This window comes from Euprymna scolopes, chromosome 20 (genome assembly GCF_053919585.1).
Source record: "Euprymna scolopes isolate OS-2025 chromosome 20, ASM5391958v1, whole genome shotgun sequence".
NCBI classification, from domain to species: Eukaryota; Metazoa; Mollusca; class Cephalopoda; order Sepiida; family Sepiolidae; genus Euprymna; species Euprymna scolopes.
Window position 1 is genome coordinate 111,945,665 of NC_136501.1, and position 18,019 is coordinate 111,963,683.

The 18,019-nt window shown below is 28.3% G+C and overlaps 1 protein-coding gene across 1 annotated transcript in view; it reads left to right on the forward strand.

The window, feature by feature from the left end:
• LOC145241563 (thrombospondin-type laminin G domain and EAR repeat-containing protein-like) overlaps positions 1–18,019 on the forward strand; it is a 181,472-nt gene that overhangs the window by 85,545 nt on the left and 77,908 nt on the right. The window contains exon 6 of the mRNA XM_080104634.1: positions 5,411–5,703. Within this exon, the coding sequence (XP_079960760.1) occupies positions 5,411–5,703 (293 nt within the window). The remainder of the gene's footprint in view (positions 1–5,410; positions 5,704–18,019) is intronic.

Genomic DNA, 18,019 nt, shown 5'->3' on the forward strand with positions numbered 1-18,019 from the left:
GTCGAACCAAAATCAAGTTAATTAAGTGAAACGTCAATGGCCGAATAAAACGCTGTTGGGTTTGGCTACAGTGACAATGCCGTTCCAGTGGTTATATAATAAAAACGGAAAAGGATGTCGGTATTAGTTAAGGGGTTGAACCTGAGAAGAATCAACCCGTCAAATTCCGATGCGTACAGGGTGGAACGATAAAATTGTCGCCCTAAAGGAAACAACACTACAGCTTTATTTTAAAAATTTTATTGAAAAAAAAAATCAACTCAGGTAACTTGATTATGTAGTAGAGCTGACATCTATTCAATGTAGCTGCCTCGAGCCTCAATCACCACTGCGACATGGGCCCGGAAATGGGAACATGCCTTTTCCACAAACGCCGGCGGGAGCTCATTAATAATCAGTTAAATTGCAAGGACCAAAAGCATTATAAAAAAAAATAATTAACTTTTAAAAAATTGAAATTATTTAAATTTTTTCTTCAGTTTTAAACACAGAATTTTAAGTCACAGTTTGTTAATTTTCCAAAATCTCTATTATTATATAAAAATCACTTTGTGTGTGTGAGTGAGCTTGTTCCTTCCTTATACGCACCGAAACGGCTGAGCCTATCTTTTACAAATTTTACACAAAGCTAATTTGTATGTCTGACGTGTTTTGTACCGAAATTCACCCGATTTTTAAAAATAGCTTTTCTCTCTTAATTTTTACAAGGGAATGTTTTACGTTACACGGTGTAAGGGAGATAATAAAATCTGAGCCCATCATTTCTTCTTAAAAATAAAACCCAGATGTATTATAATCAGTGGTAGAGCATTCGACTACAGATCGAATGATCTACTGTTCAAGCCCGGTTGTGCCTAACCTTTCTAATTAAACTTTTTTATTAATAATGAGTTTAATTTACGATAAAAGAAGAGGCACCATTTAAAATTACCGCAAATCATTTCTTCATTTGTATATTTCAAAACTAAACTTTAATCGGAAATGATTTTTCAAGGCATCCATCGTCAAGTCGAAACAACAAGTGACGTCATATTGTAAACAAACACAGACGGAATTTGATGAACGACATTATCATTATTATTTTTATTTTTATATTTTATTTATTTTGCGAATCAGTCCATCGGGCAACGCCGGGCGTTCAGCTAGTATTTTAATAAAATATAAAAATGTTGCTAGCTGTATAATAGCGAAATCGGCTGTCTTAAGAAAAGTTGTTGAGTCGGAAAAAATAAAATAGAGAATAGAACGAACGCATATTTTCTGTAAAAAAAAAACAAAACAAACAAACAAACAAACAAAAAAACACGCACACATGCACATCCGGAATTTGCTTAATTAGCTGGTGCAGCAAATAAGTTGTGTAATGCTAACGATTTCGCATTAACCGCTTAAAATCGTAATAAAAATGTTATCTATATATATAAGATAGTACAAAGTAGTATAACAAATTAGTCCGTGCATGATGTACGTACCCGTCACGGAACAAAAATGGCATATTCCAAAAATCACGTAAATTGATTAAGTTTTATTTTGAACTAAGAAAATTAAATTTTATGAATAAGCAAAACCAGACTTTTATTGCGTCGACAAAAAAACAAACAAAAAAAAACAAGCATTCATAAATCCACAAAATTCAAACTTATGAGATCAGTTTTGTAATGCTAACAATTTCACATTAATCGATTAAAATCGTAATAAAAATGTTTTCTATATATTATAAAAAAATGGTACTTGTACAGTTTCATTAAGACATTAAAAAATGAAAATATTGAAAAAAGTTATATTGTACGTACTCCTTATGGAATGAAGTTCTCCGATTTTTTTTTTTTTTTTACTTAATTTGATCAAGTATTTTTTTTTTACAGAGGAAAATCAAACTATAACAACATTGATCGTATCCCATCATTTTGTTTATTTCGCGCACGAGGATAAGCAGAGTCCGCCAAGGGAGATAACTCCAATCACCACTTAAAAGTTTGTTAAAATTTGACCAGATTATTTTGAAACAGGGGCAGAAAAAATACCTAGATAAATATTTAATTTTTTTTTTTCGCTTATTTTACAAGGTTTATCTGTCGTTTTTTAATTCCCCTTTTTCATTTTGTTCTGTGTTATTCACTTTTTCGTTTAAAGGCACCCCCTCCTCGACCACGGAAATAGGCAGGCTGGCCGCGATACGGTTTTTTTTCGGATAAATTCATTCCATAACGGACTGGAACAATATTACTTTTTTTTTCTCAATATTTTCAGTTTTTAATGTCTTGATTAAACTGTACAAGTACCGATGTAGGATTGAGTTTAGAGTAGGCACCGCCAAAAATGGCCGCAAAATAAAGTTGTTGTTGTTGTTGTTTTTTAAAACGAAATTACATTTATTAAAATCTATTATTTCTGTGTAACTTTTTTTTCCCAGAAAGATAAAACCCTGAATTTTATCATATAGAAAGCAGAATAATGTAAAACTTTTTCTACTAGTTTTAATTAAATTTTAAATGTTAAATTTCCCCAAAAAGTTAACAATTGACATTTTTTGTCTTGCACAAAAAACGTACATAAATATTTAAAAAAAAAAAGGTTTTTGAAATAATTAATTAATTTATTTATTGTCTAACTAAGATTTAGGATGATTTTCTAAGAGAATATGCAAAAATATTATAATACTAGCAGGGGTACCCGGCGTTGCTCGGATGTTTCGAGGTGTCTGCGGTATTGAGTAAATCAAAACAAAGGAATAAAGTACCAGAAGTGTCTTCCTGAGACTGTTCATAATGTTCTCATTGTCGACTTCTTTTTCTGGTTGCAAAAAAAACAATCAACAACTTGGTATCGACATTGTTTCACTGTTTATGAATATTGAACTAAAATACATTACTAAACATTTATTAATATCTTTTATGAAATATTGAAATTAATCTTATATCGAATATTGAAGTAAAAGACATTACTACACAATTATTAATAATATATTATTGAATTTTGAAATAATACTTACGTGTATATAATGTTATTTTCTGTTGTAATAGCATTCTATTTTTAAATAAATGACGACGTTTTTACTGTTTATGAATATTAAAAGAAAAATAAGTACTAAACATTTAATAGTAAGGAAATGGGTGCTAGTGCACTGATGATCCGCGCTATATTTTAAATCGTATTTCTAAGATTAAAGTTTTTACTTATCACTCTACGACTCTTACTTGGCACTTCTGCATGTCAGTAACATGGACCGAATGCGTGTAATTTAGTTTCAAGAACCGCCGACAGATGTCGTTTGTCAGGCAAAGAACCGGGGTCGATAACTAATGTTGTAATGGAAAAAAAAAAGAGAATTTTAATTCAACAAACAAAACTAAAAACAAAGAAATAGTTGGGAAATTATGTAAATATTCATTTTAAGAAAATGCTAATAAAAAAGAAAAGTCGATAAAAGTGAGACATAATGTATTTTATTTCAATATTCATAAACATTAACCTTGTCATTTAAAAAGCGTAAGAAAAGTTTTACGAAGTCGATAAAAGAGATTTAAAGTGAGATATTATTAATGTGTAGTAATGTATTTTATTTCAATAATCATAAACAGTGAAAAATGTCGATAAAAAGTTGTTACTATGGCAATGAAAACATGTCCTTTCAAAGAAAGAAAGAAAATAAAAGAACGTAAGGAAAGAGCAAAACGGAAGTTGTGTTTGTGAAAGTAAGTTTGGTGCGTTTCACGTAAATGTAAATCCAGGTTTTCATAAAACTCTAACCATGCGGGTTATAACGAAATCGAAGTAATGTAATTGTGAATTCAATTCCAGGTAACGGAGTGTGTTCTATTTGAATCTAATTTTAATATAATAAATGCTTTATAAATTGTGTTTATGTTTTATGCTATACAATGGCAAAGTAAGCGTGGTTCGTTTCAGCGTAAGTCCAGACCAGTTTTTAGATCAATACTAACCGGTGGTCGGTTTTAAATGTCTGCTGCGAACGTTCTGGAACGGTGTAAGTGAGTGGCGGTGGTAGGATGAATTTGGTAGAGAGAGTTTACTTTACTACCTCCATTAAATGTAACCGATTTTTATAGTGGACTCTCACCAGACAGAATATAGGGAACTCTGATCAGCAAGATACTGGACAGCTAATAAGTCTATAACATACGACAGATGTCGCGATTCAGTTTGTGAATGATACGGCTGCACCAAATGTATACAGGTGCAGTCCTATAAATGTCAAAGTCGGAGGGGAAAAATGAGTTCATTTTATTTATATAGAGAGAGAAGAGAAGAGAAGAAGAGAAGATAAGTACCTGAATTTCAAATAATTCCACTTATTCCTATATGTAACCAGTTATTTCGCGTCGATCTAGAGTCTAGATCGACACTGTTTACGTTTGCGTTTGATAAGAAGCAAACTATGGAAGACCAAACAGGCCCAAAAAAACTTATTTTTCAGTGACGAAAATTTCAATGTATTATTAAGCTGAGGCTGGCCAGTACCAGATGGGTGACCATTTGTATGAGTTTGGTTTTTAATGTGTATGTGTGTGGGGGTCAGGCTCCCAAAATGGGGGGGGGGCAATTTAAAGCAGAATAAAAAAAAATTATTTCAGCGTGTTTGGTCCACCGTAGTCGAAAGGCGGCAAGCGTTTTCAAACGGGATCGAAAAATTGATGCTATTTTTAACACAAAGGGCACAATATTTATCGAATTTTTTTTTTTTTTTGGTATCGATTCTTCAAAGCATGCCCTGTTTAATAATGGTCATGCATTATTCGGCTCGCTAAAAAAAAATTGTTAATTTATTTATCAAAGATTTTAAAATGGCTTTTTTCGTATAAATATTAAAAAAATTTTTTTTTGTTTTGCTTAACTTAAATTAATTATTTTACTTAACATATTCACTGAATTTCACACTTCAAAACTCAAAAGCGGGATAATTAAACACAATCGGAGTTCTGATATTCAGACGTCAAAATAAGGTATGCAAACAATTTTTTTTTAATCTATAATTCTGTCCCTTACAACAATACAATATGTTGTGTTCAGTTTCAGATGATTATTTTAAGCATATTTATTCCCACTTCAAAACAAGGGGGGGGGGGTTGTAAGCAAAAAAAAAAAATATATATATATAAATATCGTTTATGAAAAATAAGTACACCGTTATAAAGTTCATTCTTCTCTTAATAATCGCTGAAAATTTCGTATTGATCGGATAATTACCTGATTTTTGGTAGATTTTTAAAAAGACGGTCCGTCAAAAAGTACTGACCTGCCCCCCCCCCCAGTTTTGGCGGTGCCTAGTTTAGAGGCTATAATGACCAATGGCATAGGGGAAGTTTACTGTACTTTATTAGATACGAGGTTTTAATTCTCAGGTTTCGGTGTTGACTTTTTTTTTTTTTTTTTTGTCCTCGTGTTTCAGATCAACGTCGTTTGGATTATTTCGAAACGTATCAGGATTTATTCGTGGAAGGCGGTGCTGTTGATGTTGAGGTGTTTTCTATTCCGAGAGAAGGATTTTTCGCCGCTTTCGCCAGCAATGCCCCGGTCGAAAACAAAGAGACGATTAACCGTACCAACAGGTCTAGAACAAAAGGCAACACGCCCAGCCGAACTTCGGCAATATACAAATGGATGAACGGGAAATTCATGCTTTATCAAACTCTGCCAAGCAACGCAGCGCATTCATTTAAAAGTTTTCGAATTGGACAACAGGTGAGACATTATTTTTTGTCAAGGTCATAGCTTAACAAGGCCAAGAGACCCTCGATGATAAGAGTTAATGAAAAATGTCTGCAGAAAAGATGAGGAATCGGTAGTTATATCGAAATTTCAACAGTCACATTCCGATACAATTACCGATTCCGATTCTTTATAAATCTTTAAATATTTAACTATAAAATTGATATATTTTCATGATTGAGTAAAATACATGTTAAATGTGCAAATATTTTCTCAAACGTAAGAACACGCTTGTGGGGGGGGTTGATTTAGAGATTTTAGTTTTAGCGATAGGTTAAAATCAAATAGATCATCGTAAACAACCATTGATCTCTGAAATAACAGTAAAATTATTGAACGTTCGTGTATCAGCGTTCCTTGTGTGTAAAATCTATATTCCTTTCTACTTACAGACTTGCTCTCTTTTTATAGGCAATATGCATTTTTATAGGCAATATGCATTTTTTATAGGATGTATGCATTTTTATAGGCAATATGCATTTTTATAGGCAATATGCATTTTCATAGGCAATATGCATTATTATAGACAATATACATTTTTTATAGGCAATATGCATTTTTATAGACAATATGCATTTTTATAGGCAATATGCATTTTTATAGGCAATATGCATTTTTTATAGGCAATATACATTTTTTATAGACAATATGCATTTTTATAGGCAATATACATTTTTATAGGCAATATGCATTTTTATATGCAATATGCATTTTTATAGGCCATATGCATTTTTATAGGCAATATACATTTTTTATAGGATGTATGCACTTTTTATAGGTAATAGGCATTTTTATAGGCAATATACATTTTTTATAGGCAATATGCATTTTTTATAGACAATATGCATTTTTATAGGCAATATACATTTTTCATAGGCAATATGCATTTTTATATGCAATATGCATTTTTATAGGCAATATGCATTTTTATAGGCAATATACATTTTTTATAGAATGTATGCACTTTTTATAAGTAATATGCATTTTTATAGGCAATATGCATTTTTATAGGCAATATGCATTTTTTAGGCAATATGCATTTTTTATAGGCAATATGCATTTTTATAGGAAATATGCATTTTTCATAGGCAATATGCATTTTTACATGCAATATGCATTTTTATAGGCAATATACATTTTTCATAGGCAATATGCATTTTTATATGCAATATGCATTTTTATAGGCAATATACATTTTTCATAGGCAATATGTATTTTTATAGGCAATATGTATTTTTATAGGCAGTATGCATTTTTATGAGCAATATGCATTTTTATAGGCAATATGCATTTTTATAGGCAATATGCATTTTTATGGGCAGTATACATTTTTTTATAGACAATATGCATTTTTATAGGCGATATGCATTTTTTATAGGCAATATACATTTTTTATGGACAATATGCATTTTTATAGAAAATATACATTTTTCTATAGACAATATGCATTTTTAAAGCCAGTATGCATTTTTATGAGCAATATGCATTTTTTTATAGACAATCTGCATTTTTATATGCAATATGCATTTTATAGCCAATATGCATTTTTATAGAACACATGAATTTTTATAGACAATATGCATTTTTATAGATTATATGCATTTTTATAGGCAATATGCATTTTTATATGCCATATGCATTTTCATAGGCAATATGAATTTTTATAGGTAATATGAATTTTTATAAGCCATATGCATTTTTATAGACAATATGCATTTTTATAGGCAATATGAATTTTATAGACAATATGCATTTTTATCGGCAATATGCATTTTTATAGACAATATGCATTTTTATAGGCAATATGCATTTTTATAGGAAATATGCATTTTTATAGGCAATATGCATTTTTATAGACAATATAAATTTTTATAGGCAATATGCATTTTTAAAGGCACTATGCATTTTTATAGGCAATATGCATTTTTATAGGCAATATGCATTTTTATAGACAATATGCATTTTTATAGGCAATATGCATTTTTATAGACAATATGCATTTTTATAGGCAATATGCATTTTTATAGACAATATGCATTTTTATAGGCAATATGCATTTTTTATAGGCAATATGCCTTTTTATAGGCAATATGCATTTTCATAGGCAATATGTATTTTTATAGACAATATGCATTTTTATAGGCGATATGTATTTTTATAGACAATATGCATTTTTATAGGCAATATGCATTTCTATAGGAAATATGCATTTTTATAGACAATATGCATTTTTATAGACAATATGCATTTTTATAGATAATATGCATTTTTATAGACAATATGCATTTTTATAGACAATATGCATTTTTATAGACAATATGCATTTTTATAGACAATATGCATTTTTTATAGGCAATATGCATTTTTATAGACAATATGCATTTTTATAGGCAATATGTATTTTTATAGACAATATGCATTTTTATAGGTAATATGTATTTTTATAGGCAATTTGCATTTTTATAGGCAATATGTATTTTTATAGACAATAATAATTTTTATAGGCAATATGCATTTTTATAGGCAATATGCATTTTCATAGGCAATATGTATTTTTATAGACAATATGCATTTTTATAGGTAATATGTATTTTTATAGGCAATATGCATTTTTATAGGCAATATGTATTTTTATAGACAATATGCATTTTTATAGGCAGTATGTATTTTTATAGACAATAATCATTTTTATAGAAAATATGCATTGTTATAGGCAATATGCATTTTCATAGGCAATATGTATTTTTATAGACAATATGCATTTTTATAGGTAATATGTATTTTTATAGGCAATATGCATTTTATAGGCAATATGTATTTTTATAGGCAATATGCATTTTTATAGGCAATATGTATTTTTATAGACAATAATCATTTTTATAGACAATATGCATTTTTATAGGCAATATGCATTTTCATAGGCAATATGTATTTTTATAGACAATATGCATTTTTATAGGTAATATGTATTTTTATAGGCAATATGAATTTTTATAGGCAATATGTATTTTTATAGACAATAATCATTTTTATAGGCAATATGCATTTTTATAGGCAATATGAATTTTCATAGACAATATGCATTTTTATAGACAATATGCATTTTCATAGGCAATATGCATTTTTATAGGCAATATGCATTTTTATAGGCAATATGCATTTTTATAGGCAATATGCATTTTCATAGACAATATGCATTTTCATAGGCAATATGCATTTTCATAGGCAATATGTATTTTTATAGACAATATGCATTTTTATAGGCAATATGCATTTTTATAGGCAATATGTATTTTTATAGACAATAATCATTTTTATAGGCAATATGCATTTTTATAGGCAATATGAATTTTCATAGACAATATGCATTTTCATAGGCAATATGCATTTTCATAGGCAATATGCATTTTTATAGGCAATATGCATTTTTATAGGCAATATGCATTTTCATAGGCAATATGCATTTTTATAGGCAATAATAATTTTTATAGGCCATATGCATTTTTATAGGCAATATGAATTTTCATAGACAATATGCATTTTCATAGACAATATGCATTTTCATAGGCAATATGCATTTTTATAGGCAATATGCATTTGTATAGGCAATATGCATTTTTATAGGCAATATGCATTTTCATAGGCAATATGCATTTTTATAGGCAATAATCATTTTTATAGGCAATATGCATTTTTATAGGCAATATGCATTTTCATAGGCAATATGCATTTTTATAGGCAATAATCATTTTTATAGACAATATGCATTTTTATAGGCAATATGAATTTTCATAGACATCATGCATTTTTATAGGCAATATGCATTTTCATAGGCAATATGCATTTCCATAGACAATATGCATTTTCATAGACAATATGCATTTTTATAGGCAATATGCATTTTCATAGGCAATATGCATTTTCATAGGCAATATGCATTTTATAGGCAATATGCATTTTCATAGGCAATATGCATTTTCATAGGCAATATGCATTTTCATAGGCAATATGCATTTTTATAGGCAATATGCATATTCATAGGCAATATGCATTTTCATAGGCAATATGCATTTTTATAGACAATATGTATTTACATACGCAATATGCATTTTTATAGACAATATGCATTTTCATAGGCAATATGCATTTTTATAGACAATATGCATTTACATAGGCAATATGCATTTTCATAGGCAATATGCATTTTCATAGGCAATATGCATTTTTATAGGCAATATGCATTTTCATAGGCAATATGCATTTTTATAGACAATATGCATTTACATAGGCAATATGCATTTTTATAGGCAATATGCATTTTCATAGGCAATATGCATTTTCATAGGCAATATGCATTTTTATAGACAATATGCATTTACATACGCAATATGCATTTTCATAGGCAATATGCATTTTCATAGGCAATATGCATTTTTATAGACAATATGCATTTACATAGGCAATATGCATTTTCATAGGCAATATGCATTTTCATAGGCAATATGCATTTTTATAGGCAATATGCATTTTCATAGGCAATATGCATATTCATAGGCAATATGCATTTTCATAGGCAATATGCATTTTTATAGACAATATGCATTTACATAGGCAATATGCATTTTCATAGGCAATATGCATTTTCATAGGCAATATGCATTTTTATAGACAATATGCATTTTTATAGGCCATATGCATTTTTCTATAGACAATATGCATTTACATAGGCAATATGCATTTTTATAGACAATATGCATTTTTATAGGCCATATGCATTTTTATAGACAATATGCATTTACATAGGCAATATGCATTTTTATAGGCAATATGCATTTTCATAGGCAATATGCATTTTTATAGACAATATGCATTTTCATAGGCAATATGCATTTTTATAGGCAATATGCATTTTCATAGGCAATATGCATTTTCATAGGCAATATGCATTTTTATAGACAATATGCATTTTCATAGGCAATATGCATTTTCATAGGCAATATGCATTTTTATAGACAATATGCATTTTTATAGACAATATGCATTTTTATAGGCAATATGCATTTTTCTATAGACAATATGCATTTACATAGGCAATGTGCATTTTTATAGACAATATGCATTTTTATAGGCCATATGCATTTTTATAGACAATATGCATTTACATAGGCAATATGCATTTTTATAGACAATATGCATTTTTATAGACCATATGCATTTACATAGGCAATATGCATTTTTATAGGCAATATGCATTTTCATAGGCCATATGCATTTTTATAGACAATATGCATTTTCATAGGCAATATGCATTTTCATAGACAATATGCATTTTTATAGGCAATATGCATTTTTATAGGCAATATGCATTTTCATAGGCAATATGCATTTTCATAGGCAATATGCATTTTTATAGACACTATGCATTTTTACAGACAATATGCATTTTTATAGACAATATGCATTTTTATAGGCAATATGAATTTTTATAGGCAATATGCATTTTCATAGGCAATATGCATTTTCATAGGCAATATGCATTTTCATAGGCAATATGCATTTTTATAGACAATATGCATTTTTATAGAAAATATGCATTTTTATAGGCAATATGCATTTTTATAGGCAATATGCATTTTTATAGGCAATATGCATTTTGATAGGCAATATGAATTTTTATAAGCAATATGCATTTTTATAGGCAATATGCATTTTTATAGGCAATATGCATTTTTATAGGCAATATGTATTTTTATAGACAATATGCATTTTTATAGGCCATATGCATTTTTCTATAGACAATATGCATTTACATAGGCAATATGCATTTTTATAGACAATATGCATTTTTATAGGCCATATGCATTTTTATAGACAATATGCATTTACATAGGCAATATGCATTTTTATAGGCAATATGCATTTTTATAGGCAATATGCATTTTTATAGACAATATGCATTTACATAGGCAATATGCATTTTTATAGGCAATATGCATTTTCATAGGCAACATGCATTTTTATAGACAATATGCATTTACATAGGCAATATGCATTTTTATAGGCAATATGCATTTTCATAGGCAATATGCATTTTTATAGACAATATGCATGTTCATAGGCAATATGCATTTTTATAGGCAATATGCATTTTCATAGGCAATATGCATTTTCATAGGCAATATGCATTTTTATAGACAATATGCATTTACATAGGCAATATGCATTTTCATAGGCAATATGCATTTTCATAGGCAATATGCATTTTTATAGACAATATGCATTTTTATAGGCCATATGCATTTTTCTATAGACAATATGCATTTACATAGGCAATATGCATTTTTATAGACAATATGCATTTTTATAGGCCATATGCATTTTTATAGACAATATGCATTTACATAGGCAATATGCATTTTATAGGCAATATGCATTTTCATAGGCCATATGCATTTTTATAGACAATATGCATTTTCATAGGCAATATGCATTTTTATAGGCAATATGCATTTTTATAGGCAATATGCATTTTCATAGGCAATATGCATTTTCATAGGCAATATGCATTTTTATAGACAATATGCATTTTTATAGACAATATGCATTTTTATAGGCAATATGCATTTTTATAGGCAATATGCATTTTTAAAGGCAATATGTATTTTTATAGACAATATGAATTTTTATAGGCAATATGCATTTTTATAGACAATATGCATTTTTATAGGCAATATGAATTTTTATAGGCAATATGCATTTTCATAGGCAATATGCATTTTCATAGGCAATATGCATTTTCATAGCCAATATGCATTTTTATAGACAATATGCATTTTTATAGACAATATGCATTTTTATAGGCAATATGCATTTTTATAGGCAATATGCATTTTTATAGACAATATGCATTTTCATAGGCCATATGCATTTTTATAGACAATATGCATTTTCATAGGCAATATGCATTTTTATAGGCAATATGCATTTTTATAGGCAATATGAATTTTCATAGACAATATGCATTTTCATAGACAATATGCATTTTCATAGGCAATATGCATTTTTATAGGCAATATGCATTTGTATAGGCAATATGCATTTTTATAGGCAATATGCATTTTCATAGGCAATATGCATTTTTATAGGCAATAATCATTTTTATAGGCAATATGCATTTTTATAGGCAATATGCATTTTCATAGGCAATAGGCATTTTTATAGGCAATAATCATTTTTATAGACAATATGCATTTTTATAGGCAATATGAATTTTCATAGACATCATGCATTTTCATAGGCAATATGCATTTTCATAGGCAATATGCATTTTTATAGGCAATATGCATTTTTATAGGCAATATGCATTTTCATAGGCAATATGCATTTTCATAGACAATATGCATTTTCATAGACAATATGCATTTTTATAGGCAATATGCATTTTCATAGGCAATATGCATTTTCATAGGCAATATGCATTTTATAGGCAATATGCATTTTCATAGGCAATATGCATTTTCATAGGCAATATGCATTTTCATAGGCAATATGCATTTTTATAGGCAATATGCATATTCATAGGCAATATGCATTTTCATAGGCAATATGCATTTTTATAGACAATATGCATTTACATACGCAATATGCATTTTTATAGGCAATATGCATTTTCATAGGCAATATGCATTTTTATAGACAATATGCATTTACATAGGCAATATGCATTTTTATAGACAATATGCATTTACATACGCAATATGCATTTTCATAGGCAATATGCATTTTCATAGGCAATATGCATTTTTATAGACAATATGCATTTACATAGGCAATATGCATTTTCATAGGCAATATGCATTTTCATAGGCAATATGCATTTTTATAGGCAATATGCATTTTCATAGGCAATATGCATTTTTATAGACAATATGCATTTACATAGGCAATATGCATTTTTATAGGCAATATGCATTTTCATAGGCAATATGCATTTTCATAGGCAATATGCATTTTTATAGACAATATGCATTTACATACGCAATATGCATTTTTATAGACAATATGCATTTTCATAGGCAATATGCATTTTTATAGACAATATGCATTTACATAGGCAATATGCATTTTCATAGGCAATATACATTTTCATAGGCAATATGCATTTTTATAGGCAATATGCATTTTCATAGGCAATATGCATTTTTATAGACAATATGCATTTACATAGGCAATATGCATTTTTATAGGCAATATGCATTTTCATAGGCAATATGCATTTTCATAGGCAATATGCATTTTTATAGACAATATGCATTTACATTCGCAATATGCATTTTCATAGGCAATATGCATTGTCATAGGCAATATGCATTTTTATAGACAATATGCATTTACATAGGCAATATGCATTTTCATAGGCAATATGCATTTTCATAGGCAATATGCATTTTTATAGGCAATATGCATTTTCATAGGCAATATGCATATTCATAGGCAATATGCATTTTCATAGGCAATATGCATTTTTATAGACAATATGCATTTACATAGGCAATATGCATTTTCATAGGCAATATGCATTTTCATAGGCAATATGCATTTTCATAGGCAATATGCATTTTTATAGACAATATGCATTTTCATAGGCAATATGCATTTTTATAGACAATATGCATTTACATAGGCAATATGCATTTTTATAGACAATATGCATTTTTATAGGCCATATGCATTTTTCTATAGACAATATGCATTTACATAGGCAATATGCATTTTCATAGGCAATATGCATTTTCATAGGCAATATGCATTTTTATAGGCAATATGCATTTTCATAGGCAATATGCATTTTTATAGACAATATGCATTTACATAGGCAATATGCATTTTTATAGGCAATATGCATTTTCATAGGCAATATGCATTTTCATAGGCAATATGCATTTTTATAGACAATATGCATTTACATACGCAATATGCATTTTTATAGACAATATGCATTTTCATAGGCAATATGCATTTTTATAGACAATATGCATTTACATAGGCAATATGCATTTTCATAGGCAATATGCATTTTCATAGGCAATATGCATTTTTATAGGCAATATGCATTTTCATAGGCAATATGCATTTTTATAGACAATATGCATTTGCATAGGCAATATGCATTTTTATAGGCAATATGCATTTTCATAGGCAATATGCATTTTCATAGGCAATATGCATTTTTATAGACAATATGCATTTACATACGCAATATGCATTTTCATAGGCAATATGCATTTTCATAGGCAATATGCATTTTTATAGACAATATGCATTTACATAGGCAATATGCATTTTCATAGGCAATATGCATTTTCATAGGCAATATGCATTTTTATAGGCAATATGCATTTTCATAGGCAATATGCATATTCATAGGCAATATGCATTTTCATAGGCAATATGCATTTTTATAGACAATATGCATTTACATAGGCAATATGCATTTTCATAGGCAATATGCATTTTCATAGGCAATATGCATTTTTATAGACAATATGCATTTTTATAGGCCATATGCATTTTTCTATAGACAATATGCATTTACATAGGCAATATGCATTTTTATAGACAATATGCATTTTTATAGGCCATATGCATTTTTATAGGCAATATGCATTTTTATAGACAATATGCATTTTTATAGACAATATGCATTTTTATAGACAATATGCATTTACATAGGCAATATGCATTTTTATAGGCAATATGCATTTTCATAGGCCATATGCATTTTTATAGACAATATGCATTTACATAGGCAATATGCATTTTTATAGGCAATATGCATTTTCATAGGCAATATGCATTTTTATAGACAATATGCATTTTCATAGGCAATATGCATTTTTATAGGCAATATGCATTTTCATAGGCAATATGCATTTTCATAGGCAATATGCATTTTTATAGACAATATGCATTTTCATAGGCAATATGCATTTTCATAGGCAATATGCATTTTTATAGACAATATGCATTTTTATAGACAATATGCATTTTTATAGGCAATATGCATTTTTCTATAGACAATATGCATTTACATAGGCAATATGCATTTTTATAGACAATATGCATTTTTATAGGCCATATGCATTTTTATAGACAATATGCATTTACATAGGCAATATGCATTTTTATAGACAATATGCATTTTTATAGACCATATGCATTTACATAGGCAATATGCATTTTTATAGGCAATATGCATTTTCATAGGCCATATGCATTTTTATAGACAATATGCATTTTCATAGGCAATATGCATTTTCATAGACAATATGCATTTTTATAGGCAATATGCATTTTTATAGGCAATATGCATTTTCATAGGCAATATGCATTTTCATAGGCAATATGCATTTTTATAGACACTATGCATTTTTATAGACAATATGCATTTTTATAGACAATATGCATTTTTATAGGCAATATGAATTTTTATAGGCAATATGCATTTTCATAGGCAATATGCATTTTCATAGGCAATATGCATTTTCATAGGCAATATGCATTTTTATAGACAATATTCATTTTTATAGAAAATATGCATTTTTATAGGCAATATGCATTTTTATAGGCAATATGCATTTTTATAGGCAATATGCATTTTGATAGGCAATATGAATTTCTATAAGCAATATGCATTTTTATAGGCAATATGCATTTTTATAGGCAATATGCATTTTTATAGGCAATATGTATTTTTATAGACAATATGCATTTTTATAGGCCATATGCATTTTTCTATAGACAATATGCATTTACATAGGCAATATGCATTTTTATAGACAATATGCATTTTTATAGGCCATATGCATTTTTATAGACAATATGCATTTACATAGGCAATATGCATTTTTATAGGCAATATGCATTTTCATAGGCAATATGCATTTTTATAGACAATATGCATGTTCATAGGCAATATGCATTTTTATAGGCAATATGCATTTTCATAGGCAATATGCATTTTCATAGGCAATATGCATTTTTATAGACAATATGCATTTACATAGGCAATATGCATTTTCATAGGCAATATGCATTTTCATAGGCAATATGCATTTTTATAGACAATATGCATTTTTATAGGCCATATGCATTTTTCTATAGACAATATGCATTTACATAGGCAATATGCATTTTTATAGACAATATGCCTTTTTATAGGCCATATGCATTTTTATAGACAATATGCATTTACATAGGCAATATGCATTTTATAGGCAACATGCATTTTCATAGGCCATATGCATTTTTATAGACAATATGCATTTTCATAGGCAATATGCATTTTTATAGGCAATATGCATTTTTATAGGCAATATGCATTTTCATAGGCAATATGCATTTTCATAGGCAATATGCATTTTTATAGACAATATGCATTTTTATAGACAATATGCATTTTTATAGGCAATATGCATTTTTATAGGCAATATGCATTTTTATAGGCAATATGTATTTTTATAGACAATATGAATTTTTATAGGCAATATGCATTTTTATAGACAATATGCATTTTTATAGGCAATATGAATTTTTATAGGCAATATGCATTTTCATAGGCAATATGCATTTTCATAGGCAATATGCATTTTCATAGCCAATATGCATTTTTATAGACAATATGCATTTTTATAGACAATATGCATTTTTATAGGCAATATGCATTTTTATAGGCAATATGCATTTTTATAGGCAATATTCATTTTTATAGGTAATATGCATTTTTATAGGTAATATGCATTTTTATAGACAATATGCATTTTTATAGACAATATGGATTTTTATAGGCAATATGTATTTTTATAGACAATATGCATTTTTATAGGCAATATGCATTTTCATAGACAATATGCATTTTTATAGGCAATATGTATTTTTATAGGCAATATGCATTTTTTATAGGCAATATGCATTTTTTATAGACAATATGCATTTTCATAGACAATATGCATTTTTATAGGCAATATGTATTTTTATAGGCAATGTGTATTTTTATAGGCAATATGTATTTTCATAGACAATATGCATTTTTTATAGGCAATATGGATTTTCATAGACAATATGCATTTTCATAGGCAATATGTATTTTTATAGGCAATATGTATTTTTATAGGCAATATGTATTTTTATAGGCAATATGCATTTTTATAGGTAATATGCATTTTTATAGGTAATATGCATTTTTATAGGCAATATGAATTTTTATAGACAATATGCATTTTCATAGACA